The 23,440-nt window shown below is 40.1% G+C and overlaps 1 protein-coding gene across 20 annotated transcripts in view; it reads right to left on the bottom strand.

The window, feature by feature from the left end:
- Nucleotides 1-23,440, bottom strand: part of CADPS (calcium dependent secretion activator) — a 469,696-nt gene that overhangs the window by 71,182 nt on the left and 375,074 nt on the right. For 12 of the 20 annotated variants that reach the window (XM_082727399.1, XM_082727413.1, XM_082727414.1 and 9 more), the window contains 3 exons: nucleotides 15,218-15,364; nucleotides 11,686-11,841; nucleotides 7,687-7,834 (listed from right to left, as the gene is read on the bottom strand). In XM_082727399.1, the coding sequence (XP_082583525.1) occupies nucleotides 7,687-7,834; nucleotides 11,686-11,841; nucleotides 15,218-15,364 (451 nt within the window). The remainder of the gene's footprint in view (nucleotides 1-7,686; nucleotides 7,835-11,685; nucleotides 11,842-15,217; nucleotides 15,365-23,440) is intronic. The other 8 variants (XM_082727404.1, XM_082727406.1, XM_082727407.1 and 5 more) reach the window with 2 other exon arrangements.

Here is a 23,440-nt window from a genome sequence, read left to right as displayed (position 1 = left end):
TAACAATGCAAAACATTGTTATTTGGAAAGGAAAATGCACTTACCCACTCTTTAGCAAACTTTCAGAAGGATGATTAATTAGGAACAGAAAAAGAAAAGGAACAGTGCAAATAAAAATTAGGACAAAGGGACACATGAGAAAATTGAAATTAAACAAACCATTCAAAAAGCTAGGAAAACATACAGAAATAATAAGCCATGGGAATGTGGTTTGATATTCTGATAACTGGCAATCAGAATTAATGAAAGCAAGTGAAGGGATGTGATTTAAGTTAATCCAGTAAAAGTCACAGGGGAATTTCCTCTGTAGTTGTAAGACCTGAATAAAGTCCCGGTGCAAAGTCAGGAAGTCATGTCACCTAAGAAAATATAGTTTAGTTTCCTCATCTGTAAAAAAACAGAAAACTGCTACTAATCACGCAGGACCAATGGTGGGGTGGAAAGGGAAGCCAGTACAAACACTGCTTTTGGAAAGAATATGAAGCAAACCCTGTTTAAAGATATTTAGCGGGTCTGTTCTTCTATTATTATTATTATTACTTCTTCTTCTTATTATTATTACTTAAAAACCATTTCCTGGTGGTCCTGTTCTCAGACTCACAGATCCATTGTGAGGATCAAGCGAGGATCCTCGCTTGTGAAAACATCTTGTCAACTGTAATTGCAATTCAAATATTATTTGTTCAAGCTCATAAAGCAGAAGCTAAGGGTAAGGAGATATGGTCTTAATGCTCAGTCCTCCAATTTTAGTTCCCTTTCAGTTGATTAGAGGAAAAACAATAAAGCAAATCATCCATGTTGTGTAGCCCGGATGAATCAGAACCCACATTGGCTCTACTGCTAGCTCCTTGAAGGGATTTACTAGTAAGTGGCATAAACCTGAAGCTAAATGCAAAACTATCTGCAGAATTCTGTGCTAGTAACACAAAGAAAGATGTCAGAGCAAAAGAATTCAGGAATATTGACAGGGCTCCAAATTCATTTTTAGGTCTTGAGATAAGATCCAGTATCACATGCTTAATTTCCTCCTCATGTGACTGCCTCACTCTGCTTGATTTTCTTTGGATTACTATAAATGATTCACATTTATTAAATTAATTATGAGAGTCAACTAACTTAGAAAAGCAAGTTGTAGGCTAAATAATACTATCTGAAATATTAAACAAGAGGCTTCTAACCTAAGCAAAGAATATCCCTGAGAATAGAAACATTCTCTTGAAGAACCTGGCTGAAAAGGGCAAGCAGAGCCAAGAGCTGTTGTTTTCCATGCACCAAGAAAGACACAGGCTCTTGGTCTGGGGTGTTAGTAATATCATTCTTTCTTGAAAATCAAATAAGCATTTTCTTCTCAAGTTGGGGGAACCTCAAACCTTTCATTCTGGAAGAAGTCCAAACTGAAGGATATGGAGATGTGGTGGGTTGATGGGAACCTCTTCCCACCTTCAGTTTTTCCATGCCAAATGTGGCCATGACCATCCCACAGAGAGTCCCACTGTCTCTTCTTTTCATTCTAAACAAATATAATCATCTCCACTCCTGTTCTCATTTCTTTTTTTCTGTCATAAAAAAGTCATTTTGCTATTTGCTATGATTATTCTGCCTTTTCCTTCCAGAAGAAGCTTAAACATGTCAATCTCTTTTGGTCTATTTCCTCATTTCCTCATTGAGGCTAAAACTGACCCCTGTGAATACAGGAATCCTAATCACCTAACACAGTAGTGAAACAACACATGGAAATATGGTTTAGAAACTGAGAAGCAGTATACAGCAGTATTACTACTATTATCATTAATTGGTTAGCATAGTGATTATATGTGTGTTTACATTTTTCTACACTTATGTAAAACCTATATATATTCTGTTGTATATAAATTACAATCTGAATTAATTAAGACCTATTTTGGTAAAGAGTACAGTAGGGTAACGTCCCCTGTGCTTATCATGAATTAAAGCAATATACATCAAAGCAGGCCCTCCATTCCTATGTGAGGAAGTGCAAAAATGGATGAATTTCTTTTACCAGAGTCTCCTGAGACTCATTTGATTAACTTTAGCTTTTCTGGGGGCAATAGTGAGCACTCCGCCTTCGTTCTGATTTTTCTGGGGAGATTATTTATTCCATGCACATGTGAAGTTCCACGAAGGGGTATAAACACTACCAGGACATCTTTTAGGTACCATCCCCCCAATAAGATAATCTTGTCACAAGTCTCTTGCAGTCAGACAGACTATCCAATTCCATCTGCATCTCAATATGGGTACAAAGAGGGATCCTTCCTGTATTTGCATTTTCTAGTTCACTCTTTGGGTGTCATTGGATTGGCTTGACCCTAGCAGTAGTAGCAGTAGTAGTAGTAATGCCCACAAATTACATTCTGGGGCACTAGACCATGATAATAGCAAGGGAACTGCTAATCTTCAATGCTATGGAGAGTTTGGGGCGTTTACTTCTGCTTCTGATGAGCTGAGCTACTGCAAATTCACAATCACTTTGTAAAAATCATTCCACTTGACTTCCTGTACTGCACATTTTGCCTTGTCATGGAACAGATTGTGTGTATGTTGTCTTTCTGTTAAGACCATCTGACCTTGGATATGAGATGAAAACACACTAGACCAAGTGAGAAACTATTTAATACACAATTTCCTCTCTATTGGTGCTTTGCAAATTTTAATGAAAAAATTTAAGATGGAAAATTTTAATGAAAAATTTAAGTATGGTTAACAAATGCTTCAACAGCTGCATTTAGATGAGAATTTACTCTGGTGATGAAATTCAGGAAGTGGTCCTGAGATGGGAGAACACTGTGTCACCTGGCCAGTCACTAGTCTAAAACACTTTGAGGGAGTTGGAATCCAGGTGGAAGCAGGTACTATAGCTAGATCTACACATGAGCTTAATATCCATGCTCACAAAGTAAAAACTATGCAAAAACATTGAACTGCGGGGCGCCTGGGTGGCTCAGTGGGTTAAGCCGCTGCCTTCGGCTCAGGTCATGATCTCAGGGTCCTGGGATCGAGTCCCGCATCGGGCTCTCTGCTCAGCGGGAGCCTGCTTCCTCCTCTCTCTCTCTGCCTGCCTCTCTGCCTACTTGTGATCTCTCTCTGTCAAATAAATAAATAAAATCTTAAAAAAACAAAAAAAAATTGAACTGCTACCTATTCTCCCAGTTTCTAGTCATCCTTGGCCAATCTCATTTTTACAATTCAGTTGACTTTGGAGATGAATATCCCCATTCTTCAAAATGAGAAAAATTACTGAGAGACCCTTTGCATGGACTTCCCATTGAAGTTCCACTCAAGGTCGGAGCCAGCAAGGTCCCTGAAAGGAAGTACATATTTCTAGAAAATGATGTCTCGTTTAATTCTGACTGACTGTTGTCTGTCATTTGGTATTCGAAGGTCATCAGAGGCCTCTATTTCCATGAGCTGGTCACATAGGTGTCTCTGATTCAATGATACTAAGGAGAAATGGCATAGCAGGTCTCTCTAGCATAGCTTGAGAAACTGGCAGTCTCAGGATTGAGCCACAGACTAGAACACAGTACTGGATGAGTCCTTAATAACAATCATTTGGTCTGAGAGGAGGGATGTGGGAAGTGTGGAAAAATGGGAAATGTTTACCAGCTTTAGTTATTGTTTAAATTAAAAAAGAAGAATGTTGAGGGATGCCTGGGTGGCTCAGTCGGTTAAGCCGCTGCCTTTGGCTCAGGTCATGATCCCAGGGTCCTGGGATCGAGTCCCGGATCAGGCTCCTTGCTTGGCGTGGAGCCTGCTTCTCTCTCTGCCTCTGTCTGCCACTCTGCCTGCTTGTGCATGTACTCTCTCTCTCTCTCTGAGACAAATAAATCAATAAATAAAGTCTTTAAAAAAAAAAGAAGAATGTTGAATTATTTGTAAGGGATACTTGACATGTTTTCAAATAGAACACTGTACAGAAAGAGGCAGGCATTGTTGCTTAGCCTCAAAATGTTACTGTTTGGGCATATCCAAGATAACATTCTAATCTGACATCCAGAAATGAGGGAGCTTTATCCTCAGTTTCAACAAGCTCCGTATTTCTCAAAGGTTGTGTGTTGCAATGCTGTATCTCTCATGTAACAAATGATGACAGTAAGGTTGTATGAGTAAGGGACTTGCTCAAGGTCACAGAGTTTGGAAGCTAAGGTATAGGCTCCATAAGGTGTACTTCAAAGGCACTAGACAACATGTTCTTCAGAAAAACACGATCCCAAGTTTAAGCCAAGGTTATTCTATTGTAGCACAGAAGTGATTAGTGGTAAAGATAAGAGCAGGATCCCCTTTTGACAAAATCAACTTGCTATTTTTCATCATATATCTCCAACCAGGGGCTACCCTTTGGCTTAGCAAGGTCCATAGGTTGCCTGAAATGCAAACTTATGGGGAAGTATTTTTTCCCTGGGCATTGGTTCCCCAAATTTCATCAAATTTTTAATGGGGCCTGTGACAGTAACCCTTGCAACCCAACTCTCACTACTCTCCCCATAACCCAGCTCAAAGAGAAAGAAGTTAAGATCAGAATGACTTGGCTTGTTTGGAAGGACTGCATAGCATCTGAGTAGGTGTGTGGGAGTTCTTTAAATATGGCCACAATTGAGTCAGTCTGAGGAGGGACTGTAAGAGCTACTGAGGGGAAAGGAGGCCAGTCCTAGTGCAATAATCCTTCCTCCTCCTGGAATGAGGTCAGCCTTGTGAAACTCAGCTGAAAAGGACATCTTGGGAAGCTCCAAGGAGAAAGAGATAAACTGGACTCCATCAAACTTAAAAAAATGTGTTTAAAGAAAGTGAAAAAGACAACTGGTGGAATGGGAGAAAATAGTTGCAAATCATATATATGATAGTAGTCTAGCATCCAGAATATATAAAGAACTCTTTCAGCTAATAAAAAGACAATTTAATTTTTTTAATGGGCAAAGGATTTAAATAGACAATTCTGCAAAGAAGATTTACAAATGCTCAACAGACATGTAAAAAGATGGCCAACATCACTGCAAATCAAAACCACAGTGAGATAGTACTGTACAAACACTAGGGTGGCTAGAAGAAAACAGATTAATTAGAAGTATTGGCTAAGTCATAGCGAAATGGGATTTCTCATACATTCCTGATGGGTATATAAAATGGTGTAGCTACTTTGGAAAACAATTTGGCAGTTCTTCAAAAAGTTAAACACAGAATGACCATATGACCCAGCAAGTTCAAACCTATGTATATCCAAGAGAGCTGAAAACACAGGTCCACATGAAAATGTAGGCCCACATGAACATAAATGTTCATGGCAGTGTTACTTGGAGTAGCTACAAAGTGGAAACAACTCAAATGTCTATCAACTGATGAACTGATAAATAAGATGGGTATAGCCATATAATAAAATATTATTCAGTACAAAAAGGAACAAAGTGCTGATACATGTGACAGCATGAATCTTAAAAACATGGTGTCATATGAAAGATACCAGTCACAAAAGGCCACATGAGATTCCATTTATATGAACTGCTCAGAATAGGCAAGTTCTTGGAGACAGAAAGTAGGGTGGTAGTTGCCCAAGGCTGGGGAGGGAGGGTTGGGGAATTATTATTCATAGGTCAGGTTTCTTTTTAGGGTGATGGATGAGTCTTACAATTGATTGTGGTGATGGTTGCACAGCTTTGTGAATATACTAAAAACTATTGAGTTGTATATTTTAAAAGAGTGAATTTTATGGCACGTGAATGACATCTCAATTTTTTAAAAAAGAGCTCAAGGGGAGAAAAATTCAGGAGAGAGAGAATTTTGGAAAGTCTGAATTCAAAGGGATCTTAATGAATGTTATAGTTCACCAAAAGCAGAGTTTTTTAAGTGGGCTCTGTGAAGCCGGAGAGACTTCAGGTAGGCAGTGAAGAAATGGAGAGGTGGAAAGGAACATGGTAGCTTGAGCACCCCCTGCCCTTCACTCTATCTAGAGCAGCTCTCATTTTATTTCACATGCTGGTCCTTCTTGGTAAGGTTTGAAGTACTGACACTGCAGCTCAAAAGAGTGTGAATTAAATTAGAATAGGGCTATTAGGGGCACCTGGGTGGCTCAGTTGGTTAGGCGACTGCCTTCGGCTCAGGTCATGATCCCGGAGTCCTGGGATCAAGTCCCGCATCGGGCTTCCAGCTCCATGGAGAGTCTGCTTCTCCCTCTGACCTTCTCCCCTCTCATGCTCTCTCTCACTCTCTCTCTAATGGACAAATAAAATCTTAAAAAAAAAAAAAAAAAAAAAGAAGGATAGGGCTATCATTTTATAGATGAGAAAACTAAGGTCCAGCTCATTTGTAACACAGCTGGAGTAAGAACCCTGGCGGCTGAACACCCAACCTGTCCTTCAGGTGTGAGCCCTAATTTTAACTCCTTTTTGGATAGTGGGCCTCCACACCAATGATTCTCAAACTGTGGTCTTCAGACCAGTCTGCAGCATCAGCATCACTGGGGAACTGGTTAGAAATGCAAATTCTTGGACCACACCCCAGACCTCTCTGAGCCCTTGGGGTGAGACCCAACCATCTGGGTTTTGAGAAGCTCTCTAGATGAGTCTGATGCTCACTGAAATCTTCAGAACCACTGCTCTAAGTCACTCACATGCAGCACATGGAGCCATGAAAGAGAACCAAGGGCCCCTTACATTTGCCCCTAGTGCCTAGAACATAACCCCTGAGCAAATGTCCCTCCAAAAAAAGTCAGTCTGGAGCAAACACTAACAGGGGTGTCTGAGGAAGCAGATTAGTAGGGAAAGAAGGTTGGAGATGATGTTGCCAGGAAGAGAATACCACCAACCCACATTTAAAAATGGAAGGTGCCGGTAAGAGAAAATAAATAACGAATAAGGAGCAAATATAATTTAGTAAGAATTCTGAGCATGTACGGCTGGTATCGAAAGATCTGATTTAGGAGCAATTTATGCCAATTGGCAACAACACGAGAGTTGCCAGAAATGTTTCTGAATTAATTCTAAATTGGTATATGAATATCTAGCTGGCTTGAGGCCATCGGAGAAAAATGATCATGATAGTCTTTAATCAAGCCCGAGTTGCTGCTTCTTTCTCCTTTACATTTTAAATACCACTTTGGAATTGGAAACTTAGCAAAGGACTAACCTTTTGGTCAGGGAAGATTCACAATCAACTCAATCTAAGGAAATCAAAAAGTCTATGATTTTTTAAAAATTCAGAACCTGCTGGCTTTTACCCCTGGGGATGGGGTAGCAGAGTGATACAACATTTTACATCCTGGAGTTGCTTGATGAAAGAAAGAGAACCCTCCTGTGGTCCAGATGTTCAAAGTGATAAGATGCACTTCAAATATGAAAATGACTTGCACTCTGGAAAAGAGATCTGTTGGAGATACCAGCCTAATAGATAAGGTCATTACATCTTATTTGACTTGAAGGAACTTTATGGCCACCCCAACTCCAGCCACGAATCACTTCCAAGTGACTGGCATTCTCATTAGCACATGCCTTAGAAATTTACTTAACAAACAGATACCAAACATTAATCTGTAGCTTAACCCACAAATGTTAGAAGGATATTTCTGAAACTAGTAGACCAGTGTAGATGGAAGGAATTTGTAAAGTTTTCTTTTACATGATCAATGGAGGGGGAAAAAAAAAATCTGCTTTTTTTTTTTTTTTTTTTTTTTTTTACCTCTTGGCCCATTTCCATGCTGCAAAGTTTTGTTGATTGAGCTTTGGCATCAACCATAACATTAAACATGGTGCATATTGACTGTGGGACTCGAAAATCTGTTGATCGACTGGTTTTTTGCAGCTTAACTTCAAATGCAATCCTGGTTCTATTAAAACAAAGTGGGAAAAGACCAATTCAGCATTCATGGCAGCAGGTGGAGGAGACATTTTCTGAGAGGTCAGTGAAAAAGAAAATTGAAGGCTGTAATCAGTTTCAATCGACAATGACTTCACATGTGTTCTTTTAAAAATGACTTTCCCAACTAAGGAAGGCCTATTCACGGAGACAGCCACGGAAACCCTCCCTTTCTCGGCAGTACACGGAACACCTGTAGCTCAGTGTATTTCTGTCTATAGTTTACATGCTATGGAGATCCCTAATTGCAGGAGAATGAATGAATTAACAAAAACCCAATTATAGCATTATAGCATATGTAAGTTCTCTCATATTGGCAACTGCCTACCTTGAATCACTTCATTAAAAAAACAAAAAACAAAAAAGCAGCTTCTAATCTTCAAAATCTCATGGTGGGGGAAAAAAATCTTAAATGACATTTATTGTTTTTTTTCCCCCTTTTGGTTTTGAAAGAGACTGAAGTAAAAAAAAAAAGTTCTAATTATTATATATGGCTTTAAAAACTAAAAAAAATAAGATAGGTAACTTTGGGGAGGAAAGTAAAATTAGGAGGAGTGGTATCAGGGGACTTCCACTCTATTTATGGGCAATGTCTATTATTCTGTGATCAGAGTATATATCTCTATATATTTTTCAGAGTATGTATTTTTGATAAGTGAAAACGGCATAATATACTTACCAATTCAAGAACTGTGTAATGGTGCAAGCTTAATGGGACATAATTCTGACATAGGTCACAATATGATCCCGGCAATGTACTTACTGTTCACAGGAAAAACCTAGTCCCACATGGCCAGCTGGTAATACAGGCGTGAGATTTAATCCTTGGTATCGGCATTGTATAGGGGACCAGCTATATTTTAAAAGGTTTTAGAGAAGTGGGTCACATCATTTCATGTCTTGAAAGAAAAGCACCTGGTTTGTAAGTGGCTTTATGAAAGCTCCTTTCGCCCAATGCATCTTTTCAGTATTGTTTACCGTCAAGTTCTGGAGATCATGCAGCCACCAGGAAAGCGTTGCTTCAAGAGGTATTAGTAGCAGTTTTCTAACAGTGCAGAGGAGGACCACATAGCTAGTTAGCTCAGGAAAGGATGCCAGCTTGCTAACACACCCTGAGTGCATTCAGGGAAGCCAAGTATAATTTCTAAGGTTGGAAGTCTAGTTCTTAAGAAAAAAACTTAAAACAACAACAACAAAAACCAACCCTTAAAGCACTCCTATATATTATATGATCATGTTAAAGATAAATGTATCTTGGCTTCCAAAGACTCATGCATTGAAGTAGCTTTCTAATCATGATGATCATTTTAAGCTACACTGAAAATACATCCTTTTCTAGTTTTGTGAAAAGGAGGTCTGATGGGGACTGAGTTGGACAGGTCCCTGCACTGATCTTCTAAGGCCGGCATGCTAGTTCCAGCCCAATTGGAGAAAGGGGAGTGCTACATTTTTCCCCTACAGCAAAGTAAATGCCTTCTGTTTTCACAGTGCATTGCCCTTGGAGGGTGTGAAAAGGGGAAACCAAATGTAAAATTAATAAGACTGGGAGGGCTCCACAGAGCAAAATGCCAGGGATGGAGAGGTCACTGAATTCAATTGATTGTCCTTGAGGACAGAGTTAGGGGGTCATGTTTCAGTAGAACACAGTATCTGATACAGACTAGATTAGAGGCTCTGTCTTGACCATCAGATGAATGATGTAAATTTCTCAGAAACTTGGAAATGAAGGGTGATTGATTGACTTTGGATGTTGCATATTTACATCTATGAAATAACATCCTTACAGTGATGTCCTTCTAGAACAATGGCCGCTTATTCCATCACAAAGAGGAAAGCAATTGTTCTAGGCTCTACTCATGTAGATTCTGTGTCTTAAAACACCCAAGGACATTTTCATGCTTTGCCCCCTGCATCTGGAGGTTGGGGGATGATATTTGCACTTATATTTGCAGTTGTCTGCTTTTGTCTAGGGCCGTAATTGGAAGGGTCATCAAGAAATTTAAGCCTCTGATATCAAGTGTGACTGTGTAGTCATCAACTTCTGTTAATAAAAGGTTACTTAAGAGCTACTATGTGCCAAACATGATACTGGGACCTGGGGAGGGCCGAGAACGCAAAACAAGTAAGATATACTCCCTGCCGGTGAGGAGTTCACACTCTTTGTGGTGGCTGGCCACAGAGATTTGTGGTAAGGGATAAGATAGCATCACTGTCTTCCTTTCACATCCACGTCTTCCATTTTTCCCCCATCAACTCCCCACTTCCTACTCTTTACTGGAAAGACCATCTTCTCAGAAGGGCTTATATGCCTTTTTGTACAATTGTGTGCATAGATCAGAAGCTGGTAAGTGTTCATTCTAATGTGCCGCAGCCCTGAGTACAGATCAGGAGAGAACTTTTCATCACAGGGGAACTGCCCCGTAAGAAGTTTCGGTGGAATGGTTTGGCTTCAAGAAAAGAGTTGCTTTTTCTAAAACTGATGGAGACTATTTAGGAAATGGTAGAATTCAAAATTCTAAGGAAACATTTTGACCTTGGATTTGAACAATAGGCCTGTCTTTGGTTCTATGAGTAGAAAGAACGAACTAAACACAAAAAATTTGGATTGCCTGGACTTTGAGGCTCCAGAAGTGCCGTCAAACACCTACCCAGACTCCCCACAGCACGTAGCTCCTTCTCCAGTTCCTCCTGAGATGTTCACCCGCCTGACCCTGCATTGTTCTTTGCTCTTTTGCCTTCCAGTTTTGATGCTATTCCTTTTCTTTTCTTCTTCCAAGATATAAAATTCAGATCACTCCCAGACAAACCCAGCCCCCATCACCCACAACTGATCCATCAACCAAACTATACAACATCTGGAGATCTGGAATGGCCCATGCTGCTTGTGGTCTTTCTTTCTTTTTCGTCTTGAATGAAGAAAAATAATGGAGCAGTTATGAACTGGAAGAGGAACTTGGATGTGTGTCTGGGGATAGACAGGGTGATGATAATGATGTTAAACCAGAGGAATTCCATCTCTGTTCCAGGAGGGAAGGGACGCAGTCTCTCATTCTTTATGGCATGGTATGCCAGGAATGTAGCACTGGGCCTGGCAGGTAGGAGGAGCTAAATACTCTGTTGAATAGATGCATATTGTTCTCATTTTCTTCTCTTCACCTTCTCAGAACACTCTACCTGGGAACTTGCACTGCAGCATTCCCACCTCTACCCAATATGCCATGGCGACAAAGCAGGAAATTTGTAGGAAATCCAAATGGATGTTTAACGTCTCCTGCCCCCTCACTGATGATTAGTTAGATTTGGGGCAGGACAACTCAGAGTGGGCACAGAGTAGGTGCTCAGTTCATGTATATGGAACAAATGATGTTGCTGAGATCCTGTTCACATTTCTGCAGAGACACTCACTTCCTGCTACCTGTTCGGATATCCTGGCTCCAGAACTGCCTATACTTCTCTTTTTTCCCACTAACCATCCCCTCACACACACACTTATATCTTACACACATATTTTCTAAGTAAATATTGTGTGTCAGGTGCTACTAGATACCAGAGATATAGAGAAGAACAAGAAAGACATGGATCCTCTCCTCATGGAGCTAAGTGAAAAAACTGGCTACCGTATCATGTGGGGTTTGGGACAGATGTGGGGCAGGTGAACAGGAGCTAGACTTGGGTGGCCACCACTCCAGCTGACTTGGACAAGCAATCACCTTCTCCAAAAAAATCCAAATTATGGCCAGTTAGAAGAGGGGCCACCTACCATTCCCCGAGTCAGAGTGTAGCGGGGAAGATGTGCAGGGCCCATCCGCCACCTAGGCTCACCTTTTTACACAAGATTCAATCATGTCACTTGCCATCAGCTTCAGCCGTTGTTCCAGGTGCTTTCCAAACTCTTCCTCGGGCCAGTGCAAGTCCCGAATGAAGGTCTGAAGGGCATCGAGTTTCCAGAACAGATCTTCTGAAGTGCCTGATCCATTACTGGCAGGATAAAAATTAGAAAACAAGAGTCACCCATAGGCCTTGGGTTCTGGAAAAGCTGACACAAAGACAACTAGGCGCTAGAAGGCTTAAGGCAAACAGTGGCTTCAACATACAAAACGACGCGTGTTGGCGGTGGAGGTGGGGGCCGTCTCCACCGGCAGATTTTGAGTTTTACCATACATGACTTAGTCTGCGTTGTTTGGCCAATTATTACAGACCAGTGAGAAGTCTGAGGAAAGGTGTTGCCCCACAATGACTCGGAGAATGGTGTATGGTAAAAATCAGCCTTCTTTTAATAACCACATTAACACATGTGATGATTCAGATGAAGGCCACGAACCAGAGGGAGAAGTAAGTTCCAACGGATAATAACTACATGGCACCATGCAGTTATTAAAATTCAGGGTTTCATGCATTTCCCCAGCTCCCCTCCAGAGCGGAGGTCTCTTGGAGATTGCACAAGACTTTCAGTTTTAAAAGGACAGTGCTAACAAAGTGGTGAGCGAGGACCTGCTTTCTCTCTTGAAGAGCTGGAAAGAAACTGGGGTGACTCAAATCAAGACGAGTACACCTGGATACCTTGAGTCCAAGATTCTTGTTCAGTTTGGTTCTCACTCCAATTATCATTGACCAGCCTGTTGCATAGGCAGCCCCAGGACGAGGTGAGTTGCGGGGGTGGGGAGTGATGCGCCGACAAGGGATATCTGCAATGCTTTAGGGCTCAAAACCTGAGCTCTTTTACCATTGCACCACCTTACCCGGTCCCCTGTACAGATGGGAGAAATTGGTCTTGATTCCTTTTTGTACAATGACGTCTAGGAACCTTTTACCTGGGGCATCCATGGAAAGCCTGTGTGTGGGAAATGTTCCATCTCTCACCCTCTTGTCCTTCTCTGGCTGGCTTTCTCTTTGGTTAACAGTTCCATTTGGAGCTCTGAGGGGTGGCCACCCACCCCCCCTTCCTCGCATACCACTAATGCTAACACGGTAATTTATAAAATGTCCAACACACCATGCATTACCACTTGTTCTGACATCGTCTATAGAAACAGATGAGAGTGGGTGTTTCTATTGTGACAGATGCCAGCTGCATTGAATTAATGCTTCAGAGAGAAATATAGCTAGTGCATAAACGCATACACAGCTACTGTGGGGTGGGGAGGGGACAAACTCCCAACATGCCGGGAGGGAGCCTACGGCCTGGACCAACAGGGTAACGTTTCCAAGGACAGACCAGCCTGAGGTCAGTATGTAGATGTATCTGACACGAAGGAGCAGGAAACATGGAAACACATCCTTAAAAATGAAAAGTGGCAAAGGAGGAAACTGGAATTATGAAAAGATATAGAATCAGGCATTTCCTGGTGGGTGACTGAGGATCTATACCTTCTATTCAGATCCTGCCATAAGCACTATTCAAAAGCGGGGGAATGCATTGTTTCTCTGTGAAAGTTCGGCCTTCCCCCTACCACCATCCTATGCTTGGGAAAAAGAAACCCCAACTTTGTCTAGTCTAAACCCCGTTTTGGAACTGCATGATTGTATGTTTTAAATCATTAAGTACATATGAATGCAATAATTGGTATTTATTACAACAACATTTTGACACCCATCTGGTTTCAGAGTTTCAAAAAATTCTTCTAGGGTTTTTTTTTTTTTCTTTGAAGAGCTTATTATTAAGTTTTGACATGAGGAAAAGAATATTTTCTTTTTATTTTTAAGATAAACTGTTAATGTTAAGGCAATAGCACCAAGATTATTTTGATTGCTGAGCAGTTACCAAAATGTGTTCCCACTCATGCCTTAATTAATTGAATGGAGACCATTATCTGCTTTATTACAATGTCTTGATTCATATCTTTTCAAAAACAATGCCACGGAGCATGCATAGAAGAAGGTAAGAAAAGCTTTCAGAGGTTTATATTTTAATTTTTAACAGATACTACCTCATCTAACTTTTGATAGAGTCATCTTAGCATGAATATGATTTACTTTTTTTTTAGAAGAATTTTTTTTTCAGTTATAAATTTTTGGAGGTTTTTAAATTTGTCTTTAAAAGAGAATCAGACACACTGACTATATGATTTCATCATGCACTTGTGAACAAATAGAGGTTTTTAAAAATGTTAGGCAACTTCGCAGCAGCCAAGTAGAGCAGTCATTTAATGCCCTGTTTCTACCTGGATCACTGCAGAAATAAAAATTATGAGGGCCGTCTAGATGAATGTGATTTTGAGATTTCAAAATATCACTGCTAGCTTCAGATCATTTTTTACTCCTTTGATAATAACACTTCTCTTTGAAAATGTGCCAATTTATTCTTTCAAGAAAAAGCTTATCTGGCCTATAATTAGCTGTGGTCTAAGAAAAGGATCAAAGGAGGGTATAGAATCACTAAACCCTATTTCACTTATTAAATCATGCACATGGTTTTAATTTAATTTCCCTGAGGTAGAATTTAGGGGTACTGGATCTTCTTCTTGCTAAGGGAAATAGAGAGCGGGTTCACTTCCTAAGCTAGAAGTGGCGGCTCAACCTCAACCGCAGAGATGCTGTCTTTAAAGGGTTGGCCAGGACTCCCAGAAACACAAACCCTCTGCATTCCTGGCATTTGTATGGATGAACGTAAAGAATCGCCCTATCCTCAGACCACAGATGATACAGTTACTGCAAAACTTAATTATTTGTTGTTCGACTCCTGCATTTTCAAATTTAGATATCTTCTTGCTACCTAGATCCCAATGCATCATTGCATGATGACCTTGAAAAGTATCTTTACATAACATAGACATTACTGAGGCTTGATCCATTCAGGAGTTTTCATTTAGCCCTGAACATACTGTTACTATATCCTGCCATTTGCTGACACCAGAAATATGCTTTATGGTTTAAACAGTCTCTAGGAATTTTTTATTTAAAGAAAACCCCAACTTCTAGGTAAGTGTGCTTCCCTCTTATATTTGGATCAGGCCAGAGAGGCCTGGACAGCCCATCAAAGAGGTTTCTTGGGACTACTTTTGAATGAAGAACTCATAGAGTCATGGCACCTGAATTAAAAAAAGAAAAGAAAAGAAAAGCAGCAACAAAAAACAAAACATGGGCAGACTCCTTTTGCAAAAGAATTCAGGAAGTGAAACATAGTCCTCAAGCGTTCAGTGGGCGTAAGACAAATTGTTAGTGCTGTATATATAGCAAACGTCTTACAAACACGCTGCATGCCAGAAATAAACAATATTGTCTCTGTATGATCAGCAAAATATGTCTAATTATCCATCTCCATCTCTGTTATATAGGATGTATAGAAATAAACAATACATATCCATGCCAAGATCACTTAAATTTAAATTAGATCTAATGTGAACTGAATACACACTCAGCATCATACATAGCAGCCATCCATGACGGTGCCGAAAAAGTAGGCATTTGTGGGATGCCTAGAGGGATGTTAACTGGTAGATTTGGTACTTTGGGAAGGTTCACATTGGGTAGGTTCACATTGGGTAGGTTACTGGTTAAACTCCTGTGGAAGAAACAGACAGAAAGAAAAAAATACCATCACAGTGACAATGCAGATGTGGCAGAAGCACATGACAATTGTAAATAAATTGGCTAAGTCCACAGCAAGACGACAGTGAAAACTCAAGCAACACACTTCAGAAAACAGCTTACGGATGGGGAGCTGTGGTGCAGTTCAGTATTCAGAGAGAAATGACAAAAATGAATGGAGAAAAAATAACCACAGAGTGACTTAAAAGTGTGGAAACTCAAAGACACCTATACACAATGATCACATTATTTAAATGCCTTGGTGAGGGGCTTTTGGTTTCCAAATCCACTGCCATGAGAGTCTAGACCTTGTGTGATACTAAGAACTTGAAGTTCAAGAAATTCTTGGCATCAGTGCAGCTGGGCTGCTAGGGAAATAGCTGAGATTGATAGCAACGGTGACACACTTTCATTTTCTTTTAGTCATAAATTATTTTTCTAAGGGCACTTTTCTCAAGTCAGATATTAGATACAAGGAATGATGGGAAGTTCCCCCGCTTGAATGTATACTTTCCAACTGTCACTCCTTAAGACAGGTGTGTGTAACAGGGTGTCATAGTTGATGGCAAAGATGAGGGAATTGTATCAAGAAGAACGGTTAGCTTTTAATAATTGTATAAAACGCTTAAAGACACGTCCTCCCCCAACTAAGTCCAACTAAAACAGAGAAATGTTTACACGTGCAAAAAGATACCTTGGTAAAGAAAAGAATCCCAAACTCCCCTCTAATTCTAAATGCTTGGAGCACAAGTGGATTTCAAATGGGGCCTTGTGTTAAAGTAGTCAGCCACCCTTGGAAGTGAGATAGAAACTGGGAGAAAGAAGGCAAGGTTGTAGAGGTGCTGAGGAAGTTCCGTCTCTTTATCTGTGTGATTGTTTCAAGGGAGTGTTCAGTCTGTGAAAGTTAACCAAGCAGCACATTTTTTCTGTAAAAGGCTAAAATTAATAAAAAGTTTAAAAATGTGACCTACACCACCTTTTGGTTTTTGAATGAAGATGGATCAACTGATGTGATGGAGAGATGGATAACTTTATGAATAAAGAGAGGAAATAAAACAAAACAAAAACCCCAACTCGAATCGAGCAGATCTCTGTGGAGGGACTGTGACATTTACTGCTCCACAAGCTGGCACCGTGTGTCTCTGTAGTGGCATTTTAAGGGTGTTCCATCCAGCCAAAGTCACTGGCACGGTAGAGCCCAGCCTAACTCTGCATCTGAGAGGAGCCTTCCTGTTTAAGTGGAGTTGACAGAACTTTGGCAGAGGAGTTGAGGGTTTCTTTTTGGATCTTGCAGAAGAGCAAGTTTTGCCAAAGCAGCTCTGCCCCGGGCAAGCTGTGTTTGACTAACAGAACTCTTGCAAGGGCTGGAGCTGCCTCTGGGCTTGCTTAGCAGGGCAAGCAAGCCTCCTGAGAAGTTAGAAATCCTGGAACTTACAGAGAGTCTGAACCCCTGCCTCCCTCCAGAAACAAGGTACTCTCTCACAATGGCAATATACATGGAAAAACCTAGAATGCAAAATTGCCAACCTAGCATTCTTTTCCTTAAGGGAAACAGGTGTCACACAGGTTTGTTCTTTACACCTCACGTTTTGGGAAAGCCAGTTACACTTCTCTTCTTGGGATGAGAGGGTGCTCTTTTGGGAATGGTCAAGAGATAAGCTAAATAGGACTATGAAGCAGAAGGAACAATGGAACTTTTTCTTCAATGTTTCTCTGTTTAACTGGAGAAGCTGCCTCTGAAGTCTGTCCCAGGTGGCTCTCAGACTTAAACACTGCCATTTAACAAAACCGTGGTGATTTCCATGAAGACATGTGTAAGTCTACATAAGCAAATGTGATCATTAGATGATACACGCACTGAATAATGATCAAGGAATTAGGAGATCTTTAGAGATGGCCGCCTGACAAGTTAAAATGTCAATTCTAATCAAATTAAAAGTAGCTAGGAATGAATAACATACAGATGTATGCAAAAGCAACTTAAACATATTAGCGGATGGTAGGTACACAAATTAGAGAAGAGCTTTGTTTTGCATGTGCAAATTTGAAAAATACTTATATTAACAAAAACATACTGTATTTGTAAAATATGACATTTTGGCTGGACTACTGTGCTGGATTCATGTAGAAACATTTCCTTCATGTGACATACTATAATGCTCTATGTTTAAAAGACTGAAACATGGTTGATATTTCTGTTTAGCAAAATAAGAGAGTATACTATTAATGTTACTAATATTTTATCTGGATATTAATAACTTATATTAATAATCAAAGAGGCAATTCCCAAGCATAATATACATGTGACAAGGGAGAATTTTCTAGTAGCACTCAGGTCATATCAGACTCCAGGAGTTGCTGGATATAACAAATTATTATTTTAGAGGGCCCTTTAGCAACTACCTAAAAACAAGCCCATCACATGCTTCTCTGTGAGAATCATAATGGGATATCTGTGGATAGTATCAGAAGTGTGAATTGCAATCCTAACAACTGATATATGTTAAAAATTAGACTCATTCTGGGACACCTGCCTGGCTGAAGCAGAGGAGTGTGTGATCTTGATCTTGGGATTGTGGGTCTGAGCCCCATGTTGGGGCTAATAGACCTAAAAAAAAATGGACTTATTCATTGTGGGAACTCTGCTAAAAAGGCATAGCTCCTATTCCGGTCAAATGCCTGTCCCTAGAGCACTAGATTACAAAATTCTCATCTGTTCTCTCTCTCACATGGATGAATGTCATGAACGTGCATGCCTCGTTTCTAGGGATGAAATAACTAGAGGTAGAGACATCCCTAACTTCTGAAATAAATTCTCATCAAGATTGTGTCTCCATGCAGAGAAGATATGGTTGGGTCATCTCTCAAAGACTTCTGGATGGGGATAGATTTGAAACTCAGAATGACTCACACTTTAAAAGCCATTTGTTTCATGAATGTACATAGTACATCTTGTCTTCTTTTGGTGCTCTGGACCCTAAAGCCTTTCCATGTGCTTATACTTAGGTCTAATCCCTAGGCTGGGGAGGCGGGCACTCTCTGCGATCTTTCTATAGTTCAGAGTGGTGTTTCCCAACCTTTTATTCATTAGCACTACCAGGCCCCCAACTGCCTTCCCCATGAGAATTAATACCACTAATATGTTGTAGATCTGTTTATGTACTTTAGGTAGACCTGTGCTTTATACATATATATGAAAGAATAAACATTTTTTTTTTTGTCCCTCTGCCCTGCCAAGAACAAATTTTTACCAGCCTGCGAGCTGTAAAGCCCCTATTTGAAAAGTATGACCTAGATAATAAAGTTCTGAACTTCATGGGCTTTTAGAACCTCCCAATCAACTTTACAACCTATGGCTTCCTTCCTTCCTCATCTTTGCTGGTCAGATTCAACCATTCACTGTTTCTATCACATACCTCACTTTTCCCCATGTTTCTATGTTCTCTCATGCTCTTTCCAAACACCCTTCCCTTTTGGAAATCTTACTCTCCAAGCTATTTCCTTTTTGACTCCTCAGGGAAGACTGCTTCCCTTCTACTCTATGCTCTCATCACTCTTTGTTATGTTATTTGTACATTGATAAATATTTAAAGTTATTTTTTCTTCTGTGTATGTTGTTCAGACCCAGCCAGATTGAATCCCTAACCAGGGAATTATATATTTTCCTTTTTCTCCTCCCCATAGTTTTTCTATTGTATCCTTACAATTTTCAGGCTGTATGGTTCCTTAATCAATGTCAGTCAATAAATACTTATCGAGCACCTGTCCCAGCCCTGTTCCAGGTGCTAGGGAGGCAGTGGTGATCAAATGTCAGGGGGTGAATATGGAAAATCACATTTTCTAGAATGCTAGTGTTGAAAAAGTCTTGAGTATTCAAAACACTTGTTTTACAAAGGAGGGCATTGAGGCTTGGGGAAGTCATCTGACTTGCCTAAGGTCACCCAGCAAGTTAATGGCAGAATCAGGAGTACAGGCTCCTCTGGGTCTCGCACTTTTGTATTTCATACCAGGTCACCTACATGTTGCCAAGATGTCTTTGGTCAGTCTGACGATTTATTATCCTTAATACATTGATATCCTTGACAATCTGGAAAATTGAAGTTACTTAAAAAATACTTTTCATGTGTATACCTCAGGCAGACATAGAGTGCATTTTGAGAAATGAGAAACAGGTTTTTTGGGTGCACATACCAAGAACATTGTTTAGTGCAACCATTCAGAGCCATCCTAACCTGAAATGGGCAACCATGAAGCACAGATTCCCTGTTCCTGGAGGTGTTTAAGTGGAGACTGAGAGAAGGAGAGGGCAGCATCGAATGGGTACTTGGTAATAGTCCGGGGAAGCTTTGGATTGCATGCTTTCTAAGTTTGCCTCTACACTGAATGGAAGCAATGACTTGACTAACAAGGGGCCAACTCTAAAAGGCTGGTAGAAATGTTGTCCAACTGCCAGTTAGGACCAAAAACTCTTATTCAGGCTATAAGGAGAGTTGTGAACAACCTGCCCAGCAATGGTCCTATGACATGTCCTGATGGGACACTCAAGAGAGGCTTATGGTCTCTAGCTTGAGCCTGTTCTGACAGGCTGATGATCTTCAGCTGTGATTAGAAGCCGTGAGACGACATTTTCCACAAATACACTGAGACTGTAATCATGAATGTATCTGGCTTAATGGAAACAGAGATGGAGCTGCCCTGTCTCTCTGTACAGAGATGGATGGCCATCCTACTAAAGAAAAGCGGCAATGAGACTTGGCCATCTGACCCTTTATCTCAGGTAGCTTCAGTTGTATTGAGTTTAGTGCAAAGGACTGCATCTCTGTTTTATGATTTTATAGGTCCATATTCTGAAATAAGAAATTCTGAAGAATAAAGAATATTTTAAATCTATTTTTAGCAAGCTCAATATATTGGTAGCATTTTCTTGCTAGATTGCCATTTTTCTTTAATATTTTGACTGCTAATTTTTCTTTTTTCTTTTTTTTTTTTTTAAAGATTTTATTTATTTATTTGACAGAGAGAGATCACAAGTAGGCAGAGAGGCAGGCAGAGAGAGGAGGAAGCAGGCTCCCCGCTGAGCAGAGAGCCCGATGCGGGACTCGATCCCAGGACCCTGAGATCATGACCTGAGCCGAAGGCAGCGGCCTAACCCACTGAGCCACCCAGGCGCCCTGACTGCTAATTTTTCTTAAAGTAAGCTTTACAGTGCATTTCTCACTTTACCTATAATCAAGTGCCTGTAGTCACAACTTTTGAAAAATGGAAGAAGAGAAGTATTTGAGTATAACAATTATTTGAGGGAAAGGCTATATATGCATGCGTGTGTATGGGTATATGCATGTGTATACGTGTTTATGTATGTGTGTGTATGTACTGGAGGAATATATTTTAGAGTACAGAAAGTTGAGCAAACTAAATCTATTTACCTAAGTCAGCTTATTATTTTTGGGTAAGCATAATAAAAAAATTATAAAAAGATCATCTTTGACTTGGGAAAAAATCCAAAAAAGAAAATGAATCTCTGCTTCTTCACTAGCGGTCAGATAAAAGCTTGTACTTTCTCTTCACCTGGTAGGAAGTATAGGGAGACTCATTCTTTCTAGCCCATAAAAGCACATCCCCAAGCTCTTTTCACCCTTCATTTTGTGCTGGCCATTCTGTTAATCTGTCATAGCATCCACATTCTGTTTACAAATCAGCTAATAAAATGTGTGTGCTTTCAAAGTACTGTAATTTAATTTACGTTTTAGCTGGCACTTTCAAATACCTCTACATACTCTAAAAGGCACATACTATTTACCATGAATTGAACAGACCACAATCACAGTCACTAATCAATAGCACAGGTTGGGACAGCAAATAACTACTTAGAGGAAAAAAAAACCACATCTACATAAAACATTCCAGGTTATTATTCACAACTATTAATCCTTCACGAATTTTCAGGTCTTTAAGTTACTGGTCCAAAAGTTCAAATTTCATTTTTTTTAATCATTAAAAAAATCCCCAACAAACCTTCCTTGATAACACTTTGAATTGTGAAGATAATTTTTACTCTACCTTTATGTCTGATAATATCAAGAATATTTAATACTTCAAGAGGAATAGCAGTACTTGCTTAAAGCATTTAATAGATTATAAAATGACATTGGTGATACTATCACAGAGCTTTATGACAATTCTCAGACACCAAGTAGGGACACTTTAAAAAATCAGTTTTATGGATGAGAAAACAGTTCCTAGAGTTTTTTTTTTTTTTTAAGATTTTTTATTTATTTGACAGAGAGAGATCACAAGTAGGCAGAGAGGCAGGCAGAGAGAGAGAGGAGGAAGCAGGTTCCCTGCTGAGCAGAGAGCCCGATGCAGGACTTGATCCCAGGACTCTGAGATCATGACCTGAGCCGAAGGCAGCGGCCTAACCCACTGAGCCACCCAGGTGCCCCAGTTCCTAGAGTTTTGAAGCCTTGCCCTCTACCTGGTGAGTGTTGGGCAACACCCTAACTCTAGGGCCCTTTAGGAAATAGTGAAAGGTACCAATTCTTTGCTTCCAGTGGTTGGTAGTACCAGTATCTACCTTTCAACCCAAGTAAGTAAAAGCTATTTCAAGACCATTACTATTTTGAAAATGTGAATAGTACTCATTTGAGCCTTTTCCTTTTCTCAGATGTTCTCTACAGCACATCTGTCTTGAATATAATGAGCATTAAAAAAAAAAAAAAACAGTCACTTGTTCATGCTTTGTCATTAAGGCACCCAGTTTAAATTCTCATGAGTTAAAAGTCAGCAGGGCCATATTAAGAGATGGTATAAACTTGAGAATAACCAGCTAAAATTTAGGTTTCTTGGTACTTGCAAATGAAGAGCAATTGCCTATTAACTAGCTCTCAGTAGGGTAAGCCAAGAAACTTCTCCTGCGGCTTAGGAGTGGAAGTGGCAGGGTCGTGGCTGAGAAAGCTATTTTGCACTGATTTATCAGTTAGAGTCATGCAGTAGAATATTAGAGGAAGAATCTACATCCAGAAAACTGCTTAGAGATAAAGTACAGGTCAAGTCTTGTAAACTGAGGAAAAGAGTTTTCAATATTTGTTCTGGAGTGTCTCAAAGTGTGCTGTACATACCCCCCCACCCACACACCCATTTTGCTCCATACTGGTTGCTACTTCCCAAAGATGTAAAGGACTAGAAAGAACAACACGCTTTTCTCATATAAAAGAAAAAAAAGGAGTCTAATGGGGCAAAACTAATATCGAGCTTTATTGGAGCTTTTCAAACCATACCAGAAAATTCTCTCCACTTAGGGACCTTCTATGTCTCTAGAAACAGGAGCCTGAGACTGACCCTCTGGCAGCCCCGAGGCATAGCCCCCCCCTTGCTAGGCAATGGAGGTGGCACGGAATCTGCCAGACATTTCGAAAAGATCAAACATTTGCTAAGCAATTATGGAAACTGCTGATTTCATACCCTACAGGATTTCCTGTCATTGGTCGTACAAGACAGATACTCCCCTGGGGAAAAAAAAAGTAGTTAAATACATTTAGGAAGCTCCAGGTGAAGCAGAGTTAAATAAGCATCTATATGACTATGTTCTCAAAGTTTTCAAATACACTGTTGTGCTTCATGGTTCTCCAGGAGATATGTGGGGTAGATGAGTGGGGTATATAGAGTTTTCTAAGCATATCTGGCCATAGACTTCTTTTCTCGAGGTATGTCTCAAAGGCCTAGACTAGAAAACAGCAAATTATAGCTCAAAAGATAGCCTCCTGTTTTGGAAAATAAAGTTCTATGGGAACAGAGTCATACTTGCCCGTTTGCTTTTTGTCTGTTTTTGGTTTTTCACTACAATGATAGAGCTGAGTAGCTGTGACAGAGATTGTGTAGTTGAAAAAGCTAAACATTCACTATCTGGCCTTTTATAGAAAAAGTTTACGGGCCCCTTACCTAGACTCCTATGGAACACGCTGTGGGAAAGATTAATTCCTAAAGATATCACCACTGGAGGAAGATACACAGTAAAAACATCACAACCAAGTTCATATCCCTTATTTCCTAT

The sequence above is a fragment of the Mustela nivalis genome (assembly GCF_964662115.1).
Source record: "Mustela nivalis genome assembly, chromosome: 1".
NCBI lineage: Eukaryota > Metazoa > Chordata > Mammalia > Carnivora > Mustelidae > Mustela > Mustela nivalis.
Note: the sequence above shows the minus strand (reverse complement) of the source record. Positions and strands in the feature narration are given on the sequence as shown.